General features: G+C 38.2%; 1 protein-coding gene across 1 annotated transcript in view; it reads right to left on the minus strand.

Moving 5' to 3' along the window:
- Window positions 1–7682: 7682 nt before the first annotated feature.
- SLC1A3 (solute carrier family 1 member 3) overlaps window positions 7683–24935 on the minus strand; it is a 65385-nt gene continuing 48132 nt past the window's right edge. The window contains exons 6-10 of the mRNA XM_058043856.1: window positions 17274–17569; window positions 15000–15233; window positions 13041–13235; window positions 11510–11644; window positions 7683–10243 (exon numbers count right to left, since the gene is read on the minus strand). Of these exons, the coding sequence (XP_057899839.1) occupies window positions 10039–10243; window positions 11510–11644; window positions 13041–13235; window positions 15000–15233; window positions 17274–17569 (1065 nt within the window). The 3' untranslated portion in view covers window positions 7683–10038. The remainder of the gene's footprint in view (window positions 10244–11509; window positions 11645–13040; window positions 13236–14999; window positions 15234–17273; window positions 17570–24935) is intronic.

The raw sequence follows: 24935 nt of genomic DNA on the forward strand, positions 1-24935 counted from the left end.
ATTTCTGTTGGAAAGTAATAATAATAATTTAGTTTATTAAAAATGGTTTGTATTAATGACATTTTAAATAGAGATTTTCAAGCAATTGGTTCTAACAGTACTTTCATTAAGAGATTAATTACTTCACCAGATTGCTGTCTTTCTTTATGTATTTACTTTCTCCAGTCAAAGGACTGGAATGAATCTGAAAAAAATTCTGGCTTCTGGAGAGGTTTTTTTCCCATAGTCCCAGTAATTTCATGAGCTCTTTAAGAGAATTGCAAATTCTTTAAGAATATTGCATACAGTGGAAGAAGCATAAGAATAACAAAGGTAGTGCTTTGGGAAACTGCATGTAAATGAGCTGAAGTCCCCCTGCTCCAGACTTAGAACTCTGTCTGCGTAAATGGACCACCTGGAAAACAGCAGAGTGTAAACTTACATCCTGCCTCACTGGATTTTCTGAAATTGATTAAGGAACTGCAAAGCAAGAGATGAGAAGATGTGACATTTTATTCAGCATCTCACCTGGTATTTCTTGCACAATGGTGCATACTGGCAGCTCTTGGGAGTGGGTCTTGCTGCTCCAAGCCTAGAGGAGAGGTCTGTGCTTGGGGAAGTCATGTAAGTTCTGTAAAAGGTTTAACAAAGGAATTTTGGAACATGCTGCAAAGGAGGAGGATGGCAGATTTTACACACAAGCACACACAATATCACAAGTGGGAAGGCAGAAAATAGTTTTTCCTGAAACATATGAATCATCAATTTGCAGCTCCAGAATGACTACTTTATGCAAGATGCATAACTTTCAGGAATGTGTTGGTGAAGTGGAAAGTCACTTAAGGAATTACTGTGCCATAGAATACTTATTAGCAGATAAGAGAATAAGCTGTGCTATGTTGCCCAAATTCTTGCTGCTGTTGGAGAGATGGAGAAAATGAACACATTAGAAATCTCCTGTAAGATCAGACCACTGTTGTGTTAAAACCAGAATTTTCTCACTGCATAGCAATGGAGACACTGTTTTGTGAAAGCATGTGAGCTGCCACTTCTCTGGGTGGCTTCAGTACCTTTCAAAGTTGTTGTATTAAGGGTGCTGGGGCTTGTGTCCTTCCTTAGTGCTACTCTTTTAGTACCTCTTTTAGGCCTGTTTCTGAGTGTATATAATCTCTTTTTGAACCTGTTGATGCTGTTGCCTCAGAGTTCCCTACCCACTTTGTAAAGCTGTACTCCTTAACCAGTTTAAATTCTACTTTAAAGTACTTGCCCAGTTCCCCCTATGACTGGTGTTGTTTGATATGGTGATTAACAGTTCTACTTTTACTTTATCTGTTTCCTTCTTGTTTTTGTTTTACTTCATCATACAGCTTCTGCAGTTAAGAACTTTTTTGTTATCTGCCAGATTTTTGCATCATCTCTTGTGAATGTTTTACTTTGTATTCATGTCTGTGCAGCTCTCTTAATTTCTCTACATCCTCCTTGAAACATCCTAAAGGATTTGAGGTGTGTCTGCATCAAGGACCTTACCTAGAAGAAAAATTATGTCCTCTTTTCTCCTTGTTCTGAGTACCTTGGCTGGTGATTCCCAGCATCTTGCTGCTTTATTTTGGCTGTTCATTGATTCCAGCAAACAGCAGCAACTCTGAGATTCTAATTTTAATTTTGAGTTCAGCATTGTGTAGTTGCCATTTAGAATTCTTTTTTTTCCCCATAAGGGCACAATTTTGTATTTTTTCTTATGGGAAGATGACCTGGAAAACTTTCACCCATTCAGATTTGTGGGCCAGTTCTGGAATTTGATGCCATTGTCAAGGAACACAACTGCTTTAGAGAAGCAAGATGTTATTTTATCACTTACAGAGATTGGCACTGCAAATTTCTTGTCCAAGAAATTGACAAAAGTGTTCAATAAAATTAGTCCCCAAACATTTTTTGTGTGGACTCACTTTAAATGCTTCTTACTGAGAAGTGTTAGTTAAATGCCACCACTTGTTTCTCATCTTATAACAGGGTTAAAATTAATAAAGGACCTATCTTTCAGTTCATGGCAACTTATTTTCTCTACTAGCCTTTGGTGTAGCACATTATCTGTAGCTTCCTGAAAATTGAGATACTTGCATCCACTGGTGCAGCTAGTTTCCCCCCTAGTGCACCCAAAGAAGTCCAGGAGGTCCCTGAGACAGATTTCCCTGACACAGATTTTCTCTCTGTTGGAATCCTATCAGTTGCTTAGCAATATTTTCCTGTTTGCTCATGTTCTGAGTGGGTTTGTGCTAATATCTTACCATGGCAGGGAGTCGGAGTTGGTGCTCTTGTTCCCAATATCTCCCCTGCACCCTTTTAACCTTTCAATTCTCCCTCTCTTGTGTTCACAGCTGAGCTTATATTTGGGGAATGCTTTACCCACCAGACTAAAGTACACTGTGGAAAGTAATGAATTGAAAGGAAAGAGGGAACAAACGAAGCTTGACTGCAGTTTATTGGTGATGGCTCTGAAACTGAAGAGCTGCTTTGTGCTGGCAGTGAACAAAGTCCAGCCCATGTTCTTGGAATTATATTTGCAATTTTAAAATACTTATTTGTATTTTTAGCAGACAGTGCACTTTTTGATAATTGTTTCATAGTAGTTTGATAAATGCTGAACTGTGAAAGATCTGTTGCCTTTACTAAGATAGTAATTGCAAGGAAGATCAATATTTTATGGACTAACTTTGGAAGGATGTAATTTTAGTAGGATTCAGTATTACTGATACCTAATTTTCAAACTCACGACCTGAGTCCTTTTGAGTCTGTCTTAAAAATAGTAATTTTGAACTCTTTTTCTTTGTGCTCTGGTTCTTTGTGTCATGGGATGTTTTTAGATGGTGCTAAGTGCTGGAAATGAATCTGAAGACAGTGTAGGCTAAATTCTGCCAATTCTGTCTCCAGGAGCTTGCAATACACTGCTAGTACTGCAAGTATTGGCCATGCTGCTGGTTTGTAAGGGAACAGCTTAGGCCCCAGCCTGATGCCACATAGCATTTGCTTCACAGAATCACAGAAGGGTTGGAAACCTCTATGGCCATCGAGTCCAACCCTTAAACCAGCACTGCCAAGTCCTTGGCTAAACCATATCCCCAAGTGCCACATTCACACTGCTCTAAAAAAACTCACGAATGGTGACTGCATCACTTTCCTGGAAGCCCATTCTAATGCTTTACCCTTTCCATGAATAAATTTTCCCTAACATCTGATCTAAACCTCCCCTAGTGCAACGCGAGGTCATTTAATCTCATTCTGTCCCTTGTTGCCCAGGAGAAGAGACCAACCCCTCCCCTTCCACAAGCTCCTTTCAGTTGTAGAGAACGATAAGAGCAGCCCTGAGCCTCCTTTTCTCCAGGCTAAACATCCCCAACTCCCTCAGCTGCTCCTCACCCTTTTGACATGAGTTGTATGTAAGGACACTCTACACGCTTCAACAGGGACGCGATTTGGCAGGTACAGGTTCCAAGTGTGCAAATCTACCATTTTCATGAAACCTTGGGGTACATCAGATTACAAGAGAGAGCCCTTCGAAGAGAAACAGCTGAGACTGGAAGGCAGATTAGCACTCTGTGAAATCTGCTGTGCTGGCAGAATAGTCCATACACGCGAGGGAATGTTTCGGGAACTTTGGCACACATTTTCCCCAAGACACTTTCGTCTTGCCTGAGAGATGCTCAAAGAAAGCAGAGACAATGAACACAAAAACCAAAGAATCAGTGTGAGAATGACAGTGTTACACTAAACCTCTCAGAGGCTGTGTCAGAGGACAAGATGATCGAGTATATCCTTTATGTAAATAAGCATAATAATAGTAATAATAACAGCAACAATAACAAAATTCTGCAACTGAACAAATGTTGAATGCAGCACTCAATACATTAAGTGCTGTGCTCCAGTGTTCATCAGAGCATTTAGCTTAATTTTTTTACTTGGACGCAGAACGTGCCTGGTAAGAAACATTTGCCACACGATGGCAGCATAATCCAGCGAGACAGAAAATTTGGCTGTCCCTGCTGGGAAACTGCGGTTTTTGGGCTCTGATTGTTACAGAGCCACAGAACATCTCAAAATGAAGCGCTGGCAGGCGCTGAATAGCTCCTTTGCGCCGTGCAGCCTAAGTGGCACAGTGGGTTAGTACTGTCGGCTTTTTCTTCTGGAGGCTCGGGCTTACATCCTGGCCGAGCCTGCGAATGAAAGCAAGCTGGGTGGCCCCATCCCAGTCCCCGTTTGTGCCTATCACAAAACCACGGAGCAATTTGGCATGGCCAGGGGCTGCTGCCTGGGAGAGGAGCGGGGCTGGAACAGCAGAGGGACTGCAGGTTACGAGCAAGGTGAACTGCAAGACCTGTGAGGGGAAGAATGACAGTCACCATCCGCCAAAGTCACTGCTGTTATTCTGAATATATTTGCTTGAAATCCAACTCAGATCATTATTTTATCCTTCTCTCTTTGCTACTCATGGTCTTTTTGCCAGTGGAAGGAGCCAGGGAGCGCTACATGATTTGGCCTGTTTTTAGGTATAATTATGAAGAACTAATTGATCTAATTTCTGTTTTGAAGAGAGGGTAGAGTAAATTCTTACATTCACCCAAGTAACTAGAGCACAGGAGATGGAAGTGCAGGGACACTACACAAACCTCCAGGGTCTGGATGATCCCTGAGATTTGGCCCAGGTGTCTGTGTCAGCCCCATTGCACAGGCTCTCCACCATCTCAGTTCCTCTGGAACCCCTGCTGCCACGGCAATGCTGTTCCCAGGTTTCATTGGTCAGGAACCAAAACTCAGAAAGGCTGAGTCATGTTGAAAACTGAGAATACTCCTGAGACCCGAATCTGGGTATGTGGGGACCTGCTGTGGGGGGACCTCTTGATGGAGAAGCTGTGAAAACAATGAGTAAAGCCATGAGAGCAAGTGGGACAGATGGAAAGAGGAATGTGGTACTGTAGAAAAATGGGAAACCGATTCAGATTTTGAAAAAGAAATGATGCAGAAAATGAACGCAAGTTTAGGAGACAGAGAAATAGTAACAATAGTGGACAAATATCAGTAGAGAGTTCATTTTTTTATCATTTTAATCAAGTATCAAAGCTCTAAAAAAAGCTAATAGTACAATGAAGGATAAACTCTAAGTAATCGGGAATACCAGAAAAATGTGCAATGTCTGGAGAAAGGAAGTTGTAAAGAACAAAGAAAAGGCATGAATATAAAAATATACTGCTGAAAAATGCAGTTTTTGAGGCAAGTGCTTGTGAAGCTGTGCCAACTTCTATAAATACAATTGGCTTTAAAGTGAGGAGATATTATAGAAAAGTTGAAACATTTCATTCTGACATTTTCCCAACAAAATGATTCAACATTCTATTTCCAAGTTCAGTTCATTTTACAGCTGAGTTTGTTTTAATTTGAAATAGAGTAAAAGCAATCTAAAAGTGAAATAGGCTTTTTTTAAAGCGACAAAAAGTTGTTTCAATGATTCCCTGGAAGAATTATTTTCCCCAGTTTTTCAGTTCAATCACTGAAGTGAAAAATCAATTATTTGTGCAGCCCTAGTTGTGTAATGAGGCATGTTCAAGAGAAACTTTGGTTGGAGATGCGGGTACTCCTTTCTTAACATTTTGGAATTTTAGATATGTCTGTGTGTCTCAGAGACACCTGAGGAGCTGGGTGGGGGAAGGGGGAAAGGAAAGGGCTCATCATGAAGGATTATATCCCCTGACTACTGCTCTCTGTTATCTGTAGAAATCTTGTTGCCTTGCTGATGCTGCAAGCCTGAGTTTCCAGTTTTGCATGGACGTGTGGAAATCTTCTTCCACCTTATCCTTCCAGGATAAGCCAATCCCTTTAGAAAGAGGGAAATCCAGGCAGGTAGTGATCTCTCAGTCCACCTTAGAATTCTTGTCAAGTCCTGGGAAATGGCTGATCACACCAGAACCAAGCTGGTCATGCACTGATATCCCAACCAGGACACTGTTGATCGCATGAGAAGCAAGATACACTCTTCAGTACCACTTCTGTTGTAACTTTATTAAAACAAGCAAGGGTTAGCTGAAAAAAAATGCCTGAAATTTCTGGTCTGTTGTGCCTGCATTGGAACACAAATGTCACTTGTGCGAGTTCAGTCCTTCAGAAGAAACACTCTCCTGTGCCAGGAGTTCATTTTCCACATGCATAATCACTTTGCTTTTCACCGGCCACACACCGTTACAGAGACACGAATTCTTGCCTGAGAATGGCAATGCTGGTTTGTCCTGCACCTTCTAAATGAAAATACTGCTGAAAAGTTATGGAACAGCAGAGATCTCGCTTGGGCACGAGGGCACGGCAGAGTAAGCAAGGCCACTGTGCCACTAACATCTCCAAGGGAGAGGCTGGAGCACGGCCAGAGCAGGGCGGTGGAGCTGGGGAAGGGTCTGGAGGTCAGGTGGTGGGGAGGGTGTCTGAGGGAGCTGGGGGCGCTTATTCAGAGGAGAGGAGGCTCAAGGGGAATCTTATCACTCTCTGCAGCTCCCTGAAAGGTGAGCGCAGCCAGACAGGGTTTTGCTCTCCTCCCAAGTGGTAAGTGACAGAATGAGAGGAAATGACTTCAAGCTGAGCCAGGGGAGGTTCAGGTTGGGCATCAGGAAATATTTATTTCTTCACAGAAGGGGTTGAAGGGGTTGTCGGGTATTGGAACAGGGTGCCTGGGGAGATGTTGGAGTCATCATCCCTGGAGGTGCTCAGGAAAAGGATGGACATGGCACTCCATGGTCTAGTTGACAAAATATTGATCAAAGGCTGGACTCAGTGGTCTTGGAGGTATTTTCCAACCTAAATGCTTCTGTGATACACTAGCCCTCTTTCTTTATACTCTTTCCGTCATTACAGTAGTTCCAGAGACACAAAGATACCTACCTGGATCCGGTGAATGAAAATGCATGTAACTAGAAATAAAATTGTTAAAAGTTATGTTCGTGTGCCCTGTAACACCACGCCTTCTCTGAACCTTTTTTATCTCCAATTTTTTTCACAAAATTTGTTTACACTTAAAGCACCACAGATGTACTGGTAGAGGTCAGTTTGGTGTTTTGCTGAAGTATGCTCAGGAAGGCAGGGCTTCTCCATGCTGTCTCCATTTGCTCCAAACAACACAACTTCCCAGATTGTATCAGCTTGTATCTTTTATACCTTTTCAGTGCCTCTGATGAGATATTCACTTTCATTAGACGATAAATGCTAGCTGAAGGTTTTGCCAAATAAACCCAGTATCATAAACCACTTTCATGGGCATAATAGTGAATTGGCTATGAAGGTTGTAATGTTACAAAGCTGAATTTGGGGTTGGATCATCTAATTATGCTTTTTTTGTTGTTATTGTTGACTTTGCGTGTTTTTTAGTTTTCTGGGTTTTTTAGATTATTCAGACGTTAATACACATTTATAAACTTGAATTTGAATGAACTTTGGCGGGGTAAACACTGGTTCATTTAATTCTTAATGTTTCTGCCTCCCGCCATTTACTTCTTTATTTTTGATCATGAAACTGAGTAAGTATTTGTAGCGAAGAAGTCCTGTTCAAAGCCCTGCTGTACAAAATGGCCTGTAATTCCTGAAATCCCATACTATGAGTTCCTCATCTCTGGGATCGTGCAAAGCTTGTGTTACAGAGCCTTTGAAAGAAGTCTAAATCACAATAAGAGCAGTAATGTAAAACTATTTTTATTGAAAATACATCTACAAAGTAATGTTTCTCAATCCACTCTGGGTGCATACCAATGCAGAACCAGTGAGAGATGGGGAAGGGAATCTTTCTATAATACCTGATTTCCATAAGAAACAAAGTTAGTATAAAAAAGATCACATTCTTTGTGACACAATTCATTTTTCTCAGCTGATGTCATAGAAAGACAGCCTTTTACATTGTCTTTGCAATGTATTTCCAAACAAAATCTTAACAAAAATTTAAAATGTTATGCCATAAATTCTACAGTTAATGTTTATACACACATTCTGAATACAGTATCTATATAAAAATATCTCTAATTATATATCAGAAAATGCCTGTCTGTATCCTAGATTTGCATTCTGTTAGCAAAAAAACCAAAACAAAACCAAAAATGAAAAAAAAAACAACCCATATTTTCTTTCGGTCATTCATTTAGAGATTCATTTAGAGCTTTCTTGGTTTGATGCTCAGTAACCTATATTAAACCCTGCTCACTTCATTCACTTGAGAGTTCTTGCTCATATTTTCTGAATTACTCAGCTGGAGAAGATTGACAGGAATTTTCAGTCCCAAAAAACCAATCTTGCCAGGGAAAAGGTTTGTCTTTGACCAGCATACTAACATTTCCACTACAGTTACTTATACACCTTTTTGATGGACTTTAAGTGACAAATGCAACATATTGAATATTTTTTGAATGGGACAATGCAAAGGGATCCTTCATTTCTGTCATCAGAATTATTTTGGCAAGGGGGCAAATAAGGAAGAAAGCTGAATACTTCCACAAAACAGATAATTGAAAATTATTGTGCCTGTTCATTTATTATTTTTCTTGCTCCCAACCGCATCTTCATTATAAAGCTTTCTGGTCTAACCTCTCTAATAACGCAAGGCAAAAAGGAAAATTACATAATTTGTATTTCTAGAAAAGGACTTCTTCAGGGAATAATCTTGAGCAAAAGAGCCACTGTATTACAAGTGCATTGTTTTCTTTTTTTCATTCTTTCCTTATCTAGTCCCTGAAATTTACCTACAATATTTCATTTAAAAAATCCTTTCTCATTAAAATTTCAACATATATTATAGTATTTTTTATTATTTTTCAATTTTCATATATTTTCCTAATAAAATATGAAAACATCCATTAGTTTTATTTTCCAAAGGCTTTTATCTTCTTTTTCAGGTGCTACTGGTAAACTTTCTAGGAATTAAAAATTCACATTAAGACAGGGAGCCTTCTCCAGATGGCAAAATGTAAATCCAGTTCGTACTTCTATAATTTATTAGTGGATCATGAATTTGGGAGGTTTCCAACCAGAAAACCTCTGCTGGTCTCAGGGATTCAGATTCAGAATGCAGCCCATTTAGGAGCTGAACATCTCACCCTCTGCACCTTCTGTGGAAGGCTGGCATTGCCTTCTTATAATTGCTTATTAAGTAGCTCATTAGTGCATCCAGAGCGTGCAAATTTTTTCATCCAGAGATGAAGACACATTTTCTGTCCCAGACCAGGGCCTTGCTCCTACAAACACACACACAGATTGTTTAACTGGGTTGTGATGTTGAAATTAAGGGAGCAAATCCAGATTGGAAGCACATACATGCATATGTAAATGCTTGTGAGTCAGTGGGGGCCAACTAGGCTAAATTTTTATAAAGATAAGCTGAATCTAATTCAAAAAACTGTCTAGATAAAATAACTTCCTCAGAAATATTTCATCTCAGCTGGTAAAAGTGCTGATTTGGGGGTATTTTCTTTTCTTTATTTATATATCTTCCCCCTTTTTATCCCCTCGATTAATCTCCTGCTTTTTATTTTCCTGCTAGTATTTGAACAATAATATAACACTAGAGAAAAACAAAATCAGATAAAATAGCAAAAGTCCTGTTAATTTACTTAGCTGGATGCAGTTATCAAGTTAGAAGGGTTGATTGTGTGTTTATAGATGTTAGGAATTTTGCAACAGGTATTTAAAAAAATAAAACCATTTTCAGGTTCTGTTATCTTTTTTTACTTTCCAGTTCATAAAAAAAAAAAAGAAAAAAAAAGATTCACAGGACTGAGTAACATATACACAATCTCTTTTTTTATCCCCAGTTAGCATATGTCTAGCAGGACCAGTGTTGTTGCCTGTTAATTTTTTTTTTAAGTGGGAAGCCAACATGTACCATGATCACTGCTAGTTTGGAATATATTTTCATTAATTCTTTCCAGTGCGAGCATAAAGGGAGAAAACAAGGAATGGATGAAGTTGGTGAATTCAAGATATAAATCGCCGGAAAAAGTGTGTGTTTTCCCACACTTGCAGTGTTGAACTCACGCTTTCTCTAGCCTACATCTTGGTTTCACTATCTATTGGTTTCTCGTTCTCGTTTTCTTGCGAGATCAGTTGGTATGGTTTCTTCATCTCATTCTCCTCTATCACGGAATTGCCCATCTCAGCATCCCTGTTCTTCAGCTCATGCCGTGATAAATGCTCAACAATTCCCGCTCCAATGGAGTCTCCCAAGACGTTGGTGGTGGTACGAAGGCGATCCCTAGGGAAAAGGCAGTGAGTGACTCCATCCCTTGCTCAGGGAAGCAAGCAGATTAGGTGCTAAAATGGCCCTCAAATAGGTACCAGGTGAGTCACCTGTTTTGTATACACTCACTTATCTGAACTCTTAATGCCATGATTTCTTCTACAGACATTAACAAATACAGCAGGATGTGGAGTCACAAGATGCGCTAATGCTCTTAGTAACCTCACAGCAAGAAATGGTCGTGTGATGAGGATGGCAAAGGGAGCATATGGCTTCTTGGAGCCAGCATTTTGATACTCTGGGTATCAAGAGTTTGGCTTTATATCCTCTAAACGTGTAAGCTAGCAAGAATTTACCTTGTTAATCTTTACCTTGTTCTACCTTTACCTTGTTTTACCTTTACATTGATTGTCTCCTGACCATAAAATATGATACGTAATTTAGGGTGGAACTGTGCAGGAATGACTCAAATTAAACCACAGAAACTCATCCCTCTCAGAGGGCTCTGCCCAGCAGTTGCAGAGGGCAGCTTGACAAGGAGTGACTGGCAGTGTCAGTAGGAAAGCACCCACCTACCTACATCAGGAGGTTGGATAACCATTTGAAGGCATTATGTTCTGATAACAACACAAGGCAACCTATTTCAGAGATCACTTGAGGAGATTGAAGGGTAAAAGCCCCCAGAAAGGCTAAATAACACATGTTAGATGAAATGGAGGTTGGAAAAAGACTTTCTTTCATTTATTTCCTGGACCTAGGTATATATTTTTAAAGGTGCCTGTCATCTTCTACAGATAGACGAATGGAAAAACTGAGGGGCAATACTTTGTGCTGTCAGTTACACAATTATTTTTAATTTCTTCTTTCATGGGGTAGACAGATGAACCTTTCCTAGATTAGATAGTCAGCAAGGCTGCAATGAATTGGTTGGATCTGATTCAGATCTGAGTCTGATTTAGTGAAAAGTTTTCATTGTCATTCTACAAAAAATAAAAGAATAAAGCAATTCTTTGCTTATTTAATAACAGTGCGTCTGAAAGTTTTCTTAGTATCTGAACAATACAGGTTTCTATGTAAAATTTGCATGCAAAAGGAACCATAATTAAGCAAAACTCCTCACCATCTGCTCTAAGAAAATAACTTACTAGCAAGAATTAGTGATTCTTTTTAACATTTGTTTCCAACTGCCTTCCAGAGCAAAACAGTGCTGTATAGCCACAATGTGCCTGGCTATTTCGCTTCTGAATGTGGTCTAAGCCTCTAAAAATAAAAAATACTTACAAGAACCAGTCCACTGCGATGATAAGAGTGATATCATCTGTAGGCAAACCCACTGATGTGAGAACAATGACCATGGTGACCAGTCCAGCTTGAGGAATGCCTGCAGCCCCAATACTGGCAGCTGTAGCAGTGATGCTGTGCAAAGAGATGGCAAGAACAGTTAACTGATTTCTGCAAGTAAACTGTAATAAAAGCTCTCCTTATCATCTGTTAAACTTTAAAATCAGACATAAAGCAAGAAGGCATTTACTCAGTATTAAATAAAAAGATGAGCCTAGACCCTTATCTGAACACCCTGTAGCTGCAGGGGACTACAACCCTTGATCCAAAGTGTTTCACTAAACCTCTATCCAGAAACCTTGAAACATAATTTTGTTAGTGATAAATTCCCAACTAGATGCCAAGGGCCACAAAAAACCATTATAGTTACATGTCCCCACCCACTGAAAAAAACTCTCTCCACAAGCTCAAACATGTTAAAAGAAAAGCTGAGGAGGTATTCTGTCCTGGCAGATCTAACACATGAACTTTTGCTCTCTGTCCATCTCAGTATAACTTCATGCCAGGTGAAGTCTCTGTCCTCCAGCAGCTGCTGTTCTGGCATCAGAAAACAGAAAGCTGCCAGAAACCCTGAGTCACACAGTCCAGTGACTTCACAGAAATATCCTTGTTCACACCTAGTATAGGGGGAATTTGTTTCCTCAGGTGGTTTGCCAAGGAGCAGCTCTAGTATTAATGAAAGTGAAACAATTTCCTTGGAGGGTGAAGGCAGATTTTGCCTTTGGTTAATGAATATTGAAATAAACTGGTGGGTTTTATGGAGCACTATATCTGAACTTTCAGTGCTCCTATGTGATAGATATGTGTCTTTTTCCCACAGTGCCCTTTGCTGATATTCCCTTCTTCCGCACAAATACACATCACCCCTTTTCCCTGAACTGTGATAAACAAAATGAAATTAAGCAAATCAGTTATTATTGAATGCTATAAGTAGTGGGTTGTTTGCTGCTATATTTCTAACAAGAGGGGTTGTGTGCTTGAAAACATAACCTGTGTTCACCATTTCCATCAGCCAATGTAATAAAATTGTGTAAATGTTCCTTACACAGGAACGTGATGGTCTTCTGAAACCAGGGAAACACTTCCTCCTCTAGCAATAACACTGTGATGGCTTTATGCTTCAGCTTTGTACATGCATTATAAACTACCTGGTACCCATTATAAGTCTGTAGGTCCCAACAGCTGCATGAGCTCTTAAGAAAGAAAAATTTGAAACTAATTAAATTTTGTACTTGTTTGTCTTTATTAAAGTAGTAAGAGGTGCATCATGTTACAGTTTTGCTAAAAGTTTATCTAAATGAGAGTATATGGTGGGAGTCCTTCTGTGTGAAGAAGATGTAAATTACTGATAATATGATACTGTAGCAGTTCTTGATTTTAGTTCTAATGCTTTTGTTTAATCCCACTTAAACCAGGAAGGAGTCATCACAAAGGTGCTTTTTTTTAATGTAGGTAACAGTGATTTCCATACCTGATTGTGATAATCTGCCCAAAGTTCAGATCAAAGTTGTTGACCTGTGCAATGAAAATTGCAGCCAAAGCCTCATATAAAGCAGTTCCATCCATATTAATTGTAGCACCAACCGGGAGTACAAATCTTGTAACTCGTTTGTCCACTCCATTTATTTCTTCTAGACACTTAAATGTAACAGGTAGTGTTGCAGAACTGAAACAGAAAGAAAAAGATAATATATAATATAAATTCTGCAAAGACGGAAAGAGAAGAATGTGACATTATAATCACAAGACGATTCTGTCGTAGTTCTTATGTGATCCACCAGAATAGGGTTTGTTTTTTTAAGCAAATACTGAATTTAAACATTTCTAATGGTGAAGGTTCTCCTAATGCTCTTGGAAACTTCTCCCAGCTGTTAATTACTGCTACTTTCTATGTAATCTCTAATCTGAATGTGTCTGAGTTTAGTGTTTCGTCACAAGGTTCTTCTGCCAGGCACAGGGATCCATCTAAAATTCCTGCTTCTCAGTTTTAGGTCATGGAGCTTAGGGATGACTGAATCATCCCTAAGCATTATTTTCTTGAAGGTATACCAATTGGACTATTCAAATCTCCAGGAACAAGCTTGTTTTCTCTTCTTTTTTGTGGGCTCTCCTGCAAAGGGCATTTTGATTGATGGTTACATTATTTTCCCATCTATGGGCTAACACCAGTAGGCAGCTAAGCACTGCACGGCCACTCATTTGCCTCCACACCTTGATGGGACAGGCAAAACAGAAAGGAACAGTAAGCACAAGAAAATGGAGGCATTGAGAATAAAAATGTTTAGTAAGTGTGGGTGAAGTTTGAAAGAAGAGCAGAAGAAAATAAAACAATACAAGTGATACTTAGAACCACTCCCACAGATGGACCAGTGGCCAGCAAGTTCTGGAGTAATGTGTGGCCAGCCTTCCTAAAATCCTTTTCCCCCTTTCATTGCTGACTATGATGTATGTACATGGAATATCTATTTACTTACTTTGGTTCATCTGTCTGGCCGTGTGCCCTCCCAACCCACTGTGAACCCCCCAACTCACTGTGGGGGCAGAATGAGACTGTGCAAATACTCAGCAACACCTAAAATGTCAACATGTAATCATTGTTGTTTTGGCTAAAAATACAAAACATGGCAATATATGAGTAGCTATGAAGAAAGTTAACTGCATGTCTTGCATGTCTTCATCTGACCACACCAAAGTAAAGAAGTTTTCCAAGACACAGCAATTCAGCTTACTTGATCCTAGTGAAACCTTCATTGCTAAATACTTAGCAGGCTTTCAAGTCTTTGAAAACTCTATCAATATTGATAAAATACTGAAAAAAAATAAAGAGGGGTTGTGGAAAATTGTGTTAAAAAATATTTTTGCTTACAGTCATCTTACAGTTGAATTCTAAATGGTTTTTTAATCCACTTGCAGTATAGTATGCTGTCTTGCATCAGCCTAGGTTTTTACTTCAAAACAATCTCAAACACCAAGGACTTAAATTTAGCATCACAGAATATCTGACTGAAACCCCCTGTCTTCAAGGCACATTTTTAAAATCTAACAAAATTGCTGATGTTTTATGAAAGGTCAAATGGTATCAAAATGTACACTTTATTGTAACGTTCCTTTCTGCCATAGATGCAAACAGTTTTTAAAATTCACATGACATAACTCTGACCACCTGCAAGAACGAAAGTGGCATTTCTGTTGTAGGTTCTGTATCCACAATTGGCTATCAGGATTTTGGGCACAAAATGTCAGCTGCCAATAGGAATTCCCTCAGGACTTTTCTGCTTGCTGCTCCATTTTGCCATACATATTCTTTGCCAGCTCTATCCTTAATTGTCAAGCCATTACAAACTACTTAGAATATCAAACATTAAACAAAATTGTTTCTTAAACCAGTAATACTAAAATAAAGATATGGCTTTAAAACATTTTGTTATACCTGGAAGATGTTCCCAAAGCTGTGACTAATGCCTGGATCAAGCCTCCAATAAATACCCACGGGTTCTTCCGAGTGATCACGAAGTAGAGAAGAGGTAGGACAATGACAGCATGAATTAGCAAGCCAATGATAACTGTTACAGTGTACATGGCAAGCTGACCACCAATCACACCCATATCTTCCATCTCAACAATTTTCCCAGCAATCAAGAAGAGAATTCCAAGTGGAGCATACCTGCAAAAATCAAGTCAAAACAGCATTACAAAACAAAGTAGAAATTCAGTAGAAACCTACCCGTCCTGTTTGGGTTTATATGCAAAAATGCAGAATTTCACTGTTAGGATGCTCCTATTCAGGAGCAGTTAAAAAATATAACTCTTCAACTCTTAACAATTCAACCTGGATTGAACCACAGCAGTGAGTGTTTTTGGTGGGGTTCAGTGGATTCAACATCTGGTGAGGATTTCAATGGATCTGGCAAGCCTTTTGGACAGGTAGGGAAATGAATTCTCCTTGGAATTCAAGTGTAACATAAAAGCTAATTTAGCCAATCCTGTTGTAATTCTGCCTGTGTGAATGAAGGCTCAATTGATATATGTGTGTACTATATCAAACACCCAGCTCTACTCCAGTGTTGTTTCCCACAGGGAAAGGTAGTTTCCGTGGGGAAGGAACCCATACAGAAGTCTGATAACTTCTGAAGATTTCAAGTTGCTTCTGATGCCTAAGATTTTTACCCTTTTGTATTTTTCGCATAATTGCAGCTTTGTAGCTTTGGCTATAGCTTCTAAGTTTTTTCCTACCTTTCTTCCCTACGCTTAGGAACAATAAGCTAACCTTATAAATGCATTCCCAAATATTGTTTAGTTTTATTCCAAGAGAAGCACATGGATGTTCTGTTTTCCAACCAGAATCTGGACCAGACATATCAAAAGTGGGGCAAAAGAAACCTCTAGACTGTTTCCAGTGAGGCAGGACCCCAGGAATAATTACCTAACCAAATAATCTTTTAATTGGACAGTGTATGATAAGTATAATAACAGACTAACCATTCTAAAATGGTAGAATTAATATACCATGTGCGACTTTTGACATATGGTGTACCTGAAAGGTTTCAACTAAAGATTTGCATTTATATTCACTCTAATGTTTTTGTGAGGGTCTGTTCTATTTTCCAGGCATCAATTCTGGCTATGTTACATTTCATCCAATGGGATGATATATTCATCACCACGAAGAAATCCGTATGTCAAAGGTTGGCTGCACAGGTGGGATGAACTGCTTTTGCCTACCAGGAAGCACAGCTAGAGGTGCAGAAAGAGCTGGTGCTGAGCATTAAACTCAAACATAATTCTGCTGCAGCAGTAATTTAGGTACAGCCCTACTCCTAAATGTCCCCTTGCCTTCTCGCAGTAAGACACCATGGAATAGAATCTATCCATGTATCTCAACTGCCCTTTATGTGATTAAGTGCCTGTGGAAACTTATCTGAAGCCACTGCTTTAACATTTTAAATGTGCTTGTGAGGAGAAAAGATTTTAGTTAATGGAGCAAACTACTTATTTTTGGTTTCATATGTAGTATGGCAGTATATATGTGTGCTCCTCAACAGACTCTTGCAGTTGATTTGGTTTTTACCTGTAGTAAAGAAGGCAACAAGACATAATTTCTTTTCAAAGTTAAGCTTCTACCTGGAGAATAATGAGTCTTAATTTTTGAGAAGATTTCATACCTTGAGGGAAAAGGTATTTATTTACCTACTGAACACAATAAAGAAAGCAGGAAAATTATGTGCATGTGTGAGCAGTGCAGCTACAATGCAAGGATGTGCATGTAAACCCCACAACTATAGGAACCAGTTGTGTTGAAAAATTATGGTAACAAGGTCTTGCTGTGCAGAAATAAGGTTATGGGAGAGGTCTGTCAGTTTCCTTTAATGAATTCAGAGTAGTATGTCAGGAAACTTCAACAGCTTGCTGCTGTAAGTGCTGTCTTTATGAAGACAAGAATAGGTCTGATAAGGGTAGCAACTTCTGCCATGGACCCTGATTTTTCTCATGTCAAAAGTGAAACCCACTGAAAGAGTTGGTATGTTTGGGCAGATTATGGTCACAGAGAGTTACAGCTCATGGGTCCACTCATGAAAAACTTCCAAGGTAGATACAATCTTATTGTCTGACTTTCTGCCAAATGGATTCTTGCTACCCAGTGCCTGACTGTGATGAAAAAATACTGTTAGTAGATGAAAAAGGAATTTATCGAAGAGGCACTTACCACATGATTAGAGCTACCAATCTCATGATAGCCTCATTAAGGCTATCAAAGAAGTCTTTCAACGCCTGACCTTGCTCCCTCATGCTCCCAATCACCAGGCCAAAGCTTATTGAGAACACCACCAAGCCAAGGGCATTCACTCCATTCACAGAGCCTGGAACAGGAACTATCTCCTCTTTCATTCGGGTGAGAGCTTCCATTGCTTCTGACACGTTGCTTATTATGGAAGTCACTGTGGATGTGTCGTTGGGTGGAATAGCTACTTTAAACTTTCTCTTTTCATAGTTGGTTTTGAACTGTTAAAAGAAAGATAGAAGTTCAGTGAATCATATCAAACAAAGGTTAAAATTACAAATTAAATTATTATCTAAGTAAAATGTATTATGATGAATACTTGGTTTTCCTGAAAACAACAAAAGTCCTTTTAACTTCAAAAACTAAATCTTCAGCTTTAGCTTCTGGAAATAATTTTCTCCTAAATAGACTGAAGTCAAAGATGCAAATTTGTCCTGCTCCTATATTCTGTAACAAAACTATTGACTCTTAATTTGCATTTTATATAAATTGCCATTTTTCCTAACAACAAAATTCCAAATGTTTATAGTCCTTTTTTGGCTAGTGAGAATATTTTCTTGTGCTCTGGACTTTCTTTATTTCTTCATCTTTTTGTATAAAAAAAAATGAGACTTAAGTTAGATTAAATATAACATACCTCTTTTTTCTTTTGTTATGGCAAGCCATTAGTTTGTTTTGCAGAAAAAGTCACCACATTTCTTAATTAGAGAATATACTTTGAATGGGCTATACTTTAAATGGTTCCTTTACGGAACAGACAATTCACTTTCTAAATCTCGATATGGTCCTAAATGTCTGCTTTGAAAACCAGCCTTTCACCCCGAAATGTTTTTCCAAAGAGAAATTTACAGCCTCAATATTTCTATCTGGGCTAAAAAAGCCCTGCAGCTCTGTCCTGGCTAAATTTTGTTGAACACAAAGCATATTGAATATCACTAGGATGTTCCTCATGCGTCTCACAATGCTTAGACCATCTTTCAATGCTTAGAAAATCTTTCAAGATTTGGGCTGTACAGAAGTCAGCAAAGAGCTGTGTGAGCAGTTGGCTGACAAGGAAAAGCCCAGTTCCACTGCCTCACCCACTCACATCCAGCCTGTGATAATTCTGGTTTGATCCCTCAGTGAGACAATTCTACTTTTTAAAAAGTGTCAGGAATCTCACCAAGCAAAAAATGTCACGATTTTTTGGGTAAAGCCTGGGGATGTGAATCAGCTCAATGGCTGTTGAAGTGTCAGAGAGGGAAGAGCACAGAGACTGGAATTACACAACCAGGGAAGAAGGGATGGGGATGTCTCTTTAAGTAACATAGGGGTATTAAAGTGTAAATGGAAAAGTAATATAAGTACTCAATAAAGTGTTTTTTATTCTGTCTTGTCAGGAATGTCAAAATACTGCCTAACAATTTACATCAAACATTGTGGTTTTTGTTTTGTTTTTTTGGGGGGGGTTTTGTTTGTTTTGGTTTTCTTTTTCTTTTTCCTTTTTTCTTTTTTCTTTTTTCCCTTTCCATTTGCCTTTTTCTTTCCCTATCTTATTCTCTTTCCTTGTCTCCAGGTGTGGTAATTTTGTTCCATTTCTATTTTTATTGCTGTTTTTCAATAGGAAAAAAACCTTAGGTGCAAATTCATTAATGCAAATGTCTGTAACTATTTTGCATTTGCAGGCACACAGATTAGATGAAAGTAGGAAAGCAAGCTGTTTAATGAGTTCTGGAACAATAAGGTCTGGAATTAAAGCATAATTTCTTATGAAATTTCCTATTAATTTCCCACTTTCCCTAGCACATAATAATTTACTTGGTTCTGAATCCCCTCCATTATGCTCAGGTTCTTCTCTCATTCCTACCTGGAAGGTCAAAAGTGTGAAATCCACGTGGCTACAAAATTGTGGTGGGGGACTGAGGAGGTGTTGGGAGCTATATGGGGAAAAAGTATAATCACGAAAAGGTTTTACCCTCAAAAACCCATGTTAGAAAGAATTTTGGGTGGTAATAAGAATATGGTTTCATTTTATGGTCATTCTGCAATTCTGTTACAGCAGGAGCATGCCTTTAATTCATTACTTAAGTCTCTTTTGGGGTATAATATGGATTTTAAGAACTCACTCAGCTAAGTCCTTTTCCATTTCAGCCACAAGAGTGGCCCATAGACATACAGGTCTTTTCTGTTTGCTCACTTATTCATCAGATTTAAGTATTCAGAAATATAGCTACAGAAAATAATAGTCCTTCTGGAACCCCTTCCAGAGGAGGGGAGAAACAGCTTATTCAGAGTGAGATTCAAAATGTTATTCAGAGTGAGATTCAGTGAGATTCAAAATCTAAGCAACAGAAACCAGAGCAACTTTATTTCCACTGGAATATTTACTAGAGCCGCTCTTTCTTCCATTATAGCTGACTGAGCACCAGGAGATCCCTGTGGATTTTCCTGCTGTGGATCTCTCTTACGCACAAAGTTTTCTACCAAAAGCCACGAGAGGTTTCGTGGTGAAGCAAAAGAAATCAAGGCAAACCAGACACAGGGAACACAAGGGAAGTATCTACTGAGGGAAAAAGTGTGAGGTGTTGGTTGAGTTTTATCCTTATTACTGCTTTTTCAAATGACATGAAAGGCAAAACATAAGATTGCTTGGCCACCTCAAAACGTATTTTGTGTGTGTGAAATGGTGGAAAAGCCAACTGATCATAGGGAGTGACTTGATGAAGGACCACCTTCAGGATGCTAGAAATTGCTTTGAAATAGCTGAGTTAATAGCAGGGTTGATTATTACTGCTCTGCAGAGTAACTGGTGGTAAGAGTTAATTTTTTGAGCTTTTATGATATTCCTATTTTCAGCAGATCTCTATCTCAGTGGCAATCAGAGTTATCAGCTTTTAATGTACCTGAAACTGACAGTTTAATTTTACATTGTGATTCTGCTGATTCTTGTTCCTTTGCAACTTTCAGAAATAGAAGAAATTAGGCAAAATAAACCACTCATTGTAGCCTTAAGGGTCTCAGAAGAGAGAACAGAGGTCCATACACTGACAATATGTTATGGGCTAGGCAATATCACTAAAGTCCTATAATTTTGGGAGGATATAATTTCATTAAACCTCCAGGAAGAGGTATTTTTGCCTGGTAAAATTTTAGATGCAAAATACTCATAATTTTTCCTTAAATTAATGTACTTAGAACAACTGAGGAGTAAGACAAATGCTATTTGAATGTGTTAATTTGAACTGCCTTCTATGAACAATGATATCTGCAAGTAAAATGCAAAAGTAATGAATTTCTGGACTTTTTTTACAAGACATGGTGATAATGATCAACTGGAAAATTAATTTTAATTAACTTAGCTTACTATGAAATAGACAATATAGATTTTGTATTGAATAATATGATGAATCAGTTGTTTACACTTTGGTTATTTTTCTGATTTTATTAGTGATACAAGATACCCCATCATTTGACTTGGATATATGGAAGGACTTTTGGAGAAGCAATATTATAACCTGGCAGCAGCATATCCCATTGGTTTAGCTTGCATAAAAGGTAATTGCAATGGTAGCTATTCTGAAAGTTCATAATTCACTGTCATAATTTACTCTGTCATTAGTACTGTCTGCGCTAAGTCTGTATGATGACGCAGCATTTGGTGAATAATGATGTTAAAAGTAACCAGTTTGCTTAAATGCAGCCCTGAAAAATTAAAAAAAGATAGAGATATTCCGTCTTCTTCATTAGTTTTTTTTTCCTTTGCTCTCCATATGGATATGTGTGAATGCATTCCAAATTTTCTGCATAAGAGTTGATGACACAAGTCATAATATATCTTAATCACCCCAAATTATCATGAGGAATAGACACCATATATTAGTTAGTATTCATTTCTGGGTGTGTGATTAACACTTACAATTCCCTTGATAATGACAAGTTCAGGAAAGAATATATAATTAAAAATATCTCAGAAGAAATGCACTTATCAGATGCAGTTCTTTAGGCTTCAGCTGGCATCAAATTCTACCCATTCACACCAGAGTGAGAGAGTGACCCTCACCAAATTTTTAGGTTGATTCTGTTTCTCTTGATTTTGCAAGTTTGCTTGTGTTTCTTCTGCCCTTTGATAGACCTCCAGAGCACAGCGTGAAGAACAAGATACTTAAAGCAGTATCTGCTTAACAAGCAGACTGCTCACCACTGCTCAGCCCCAGGCAAGACAGCATTTTTTAATTTAGCAAAGAAAGAGAAATGAAGAGATAGATAGTGGCCAGAGCTGAAATATAAACCCAAAGATTTCATTAGATCTCCCTAAACTGGGGTGAATGCAGGGGCATTGAGAAAAATTTGAACAAAGTAATCTAATTTTAGGTAAGTGTGGAATATTCACCTGCAGTCAATCTATTCAGATTCTCTTGTTACTCATAAAAATCACAAAAGCCTCATGAGAACTGTGCATAGTGAATGTCGTGACAGGTCATATGAAAACTTCCATCATCAGAAAACATGTTATTTAGATTAACAATCTGCTGTTCAACAGTCAGCCTGAGAAGGCTGAGGTACCCAATGAGTTCTTTGTCTCCGTCTTCATTGTCTGGCATATCTCCCCATATCTCTCAAGTCCCTGAATCTCCAGCTGGAATTTGGAAGCGCCACGTCCCTTCCACTCTAAGCAAAGGTTTGGAATCACCTAATGAAAGTGGATGGATGTGTACAGAACATGAAAAAATGCATCCCAGGATCTTGAGAGAACAAAACCACTCTCCATCATATTGAAAATTCATGTCAGTCAAGTGGAAAATGGAAATACCTGGGAAAGAAAAGGTGCAAAGAAGGAGGAAGAGGAGAAGTAAATGAAAGGGGAGGCAGCTTTGCCTCGCAGTCTTGTTGGGAAGAAACAGGAAAGGGAATCCAAAGGACCAAACAAATGAAAGAAGAACAGTAGAAAATTTAGGAAGACATTTCCTAGATGAGTCCTAATGTCCCAGTCTCCCTCCAGGACTTTGTGTCCCTGCAGCAACCTTATAAAAGCATTGCCAAACTCCACTTAAAATCTCTCCCACTCTGGTTATGCTCTCCATTTAATTTCACACCTCCAGTGGCTTCCAGCACAAACTAGGAAAGAAACCTGCCTAAGGATGCTGCAAGACATAATGTGCACATCTGATCTACCCAAACATGAGATTTAGATGTGCAGTGCATATTCCAGTGATGATTTCCAGGTGTGTGAAGCTGTGGCATGGTGTTACACCGTTGAGTGAGGACAGCTATGAGAAGTACTGTGTTCTGACCATCAGACACGGTGTTACACAAACAGATTTGTGCCAGATGGCTCATTCCTCTTCTTAAATCTTCTGAGAAACATATGAAATAATGGATGGAAACTTTTGGAAAGAAAATTGTGGGGTCAGATGTACAAAATCATCTGGATACCTAAGAATGTTACGCATACTTGTAAGCTAAGATCTTTTTTTAACAAATCTGCTACAACAAAATAACTTCTATGTAAAAATCTAGGGTTTGGTACCCAGTCCGAAAAGTAATGGTATGACAAATTTAAAATGCTGGTACTTCAGTACATCTTGGTACTGCTGCTGAAAGTCAGTAAAAACTTTCACTGAATATGTCTGGTTTTTCTAGATTGTTTTTTCAAAACTCCCTTAGTCTTTAAAGCCCAAGAGAAATACAAGGTACTTAAATGTTAACATAATCTACAGGATATCTTTAATTAAGAGCATGGGTTTAGTACTGCTAGTTACTGAATCAAGTTTTCTGCTACAGTAGAATACTATAAAAATAATTTTTAAACAGTATTTCAAAACTGCTGAAGTGTTCCTATAACTCCTAAATGAAGATGTTTTCAGGAATTCAACTTCAAGTTGTATAGGGTTAAAAACAGCACTAATTTCCAGTTTAAATTTGGTAATAGTGATTTCCATTTCTTTTTGTATGTTTTTATCTTATTTAGCTCTGTTCCCTGTTCCCACTTTTTTTTTTTGTACTTGAATAGTTTCTCAGTAATTTTTTTGCTCTATATGTTGTACTCTTTTGATAATTCCAACAACTCCTCCCTTCACTATGTTAATTTTGCATGAATCTATGAATGAAGAAAAATGAATATACTCGTTATCCCAAATGATCACATCCCTCTGGCCTTAGTTTGTGTCTTGGTGTTCTGTCACTTCATGTATATCCTAGAGCTGAACTGAACATTTTTGGTGTTTTTGATGATAATTTGCTATGTCAAAGAAGAAATTACTGTAACTTCTAAACGTTTACTTCACATGTGTTGAAGAGCTACTAGGAGGTAACCAAACATGCCAACATGTGCAAGAGCTGAGTCATTTGTTGCTGTGACTTTATAATATTGTGTTGTGCCAGGGTCTTATCAGCTTCTTTGGCATTTTTTAATATCCCAACACAAAGTGCTTGGACTTTCTTGTCATCTGTAAATTTAACTGTGTGCATCTTTTGGCAATGTCATTCATAAAAATATCAACTGATGTACTCCCAGCCCTTCAGCAACTTCCATTGCTATCTCCACAAATTTTAAATTTCTTGCAGTCCCCTGTGCAACGATTGTACTTTTGTCATCTTAAAAACACTACTGTTTCTCAGAAGTCAAAAAACCCCCCCAAAAAAACCAAAATAAAAAACTTCAACCAAAACAAACAATAACAAAACCAACAATAAAATAGAAAAAAAAAAAAAAAAGAAAGAGGAAATGAGCAATATTATGGAAGAAAGATGGTAAAATTTATGTTTCAGAAACTTTGTGGTTTTGGTAGTAGGTTTGTTTTGTGTATTTTTCTTTTTTGTTTATTATAAGTCTCTACTTTTCCCTTTAAGGCATTTATATCCTGCACTACAACCAAGATCAAACTAATGGCCTGTTATCTGCTTCAATAATTTCCCAAATCTTTTTGGAACTGCAGTCTGGAAGACACTTTGATTGCTTTCAAGAGCTCTAGATAATAACTTCCAAACTTGAGAGATTTATGAAAAATATTTGCTGCTAATCCATAACTTTAAGCCCTAATTATTTCATTGTTTTGAGATAAAGATCATATCATTCCTGTACTTTATTACATTACATTCTTTGAATTTATTTCTAGTTTAGATAGAGACTTTTGCATTTCTATACTGCTCTTCTGCTTCTCTGTACTGAGTTCATCAACATCCTTGCTGAAGACAGAGGCATGGCATTTGGACCTGGGTCTAGTTTGCTTTTTAATCTTTAATCTAGAAATCTTTAATGCAGAAAGTGACTCCTTTTTACTGGTTTCTGTTTATACAGCTAAAGATAATGCTACAATTTCTTTTCAATTCTTCTGCGAGATGTAAGTCAGCTGGATTTTGGGAAGTTTATACTTTATGCTCTTCTTGACCTCCACATTTGGGCTTTTTTATTGCTACAACAGCAACTGGTAAATAATATTGGTTCAAGATTATCTGTGAGCTCAATATGAAGCAATTAGATTATGGAAAGACACATTCTAGGTTTCACTGAATCACTAATGTCCTCATTTTAAAAAAACAATGGGACTGTTATTTCCCCATAGTACAGCTAAGAATAAGACGAGACTAATGATAGAGGACTTTGAAAAG

Source organism: Melospiza georgiana, chromosome Z (genome assembly GCF_028018845.1).
Source record: "Melospiza georgiana isolate bMelGeo1 chromosome Z, bMelGeo1.pri, whole genome shotgun sequence".
Classification (NCBI taxonomy): Eukaryota; Metazoa; Chordata; class Aves; order Passeriformes; family Passerellidae; genus Melospiza; species Melospiza georgiana.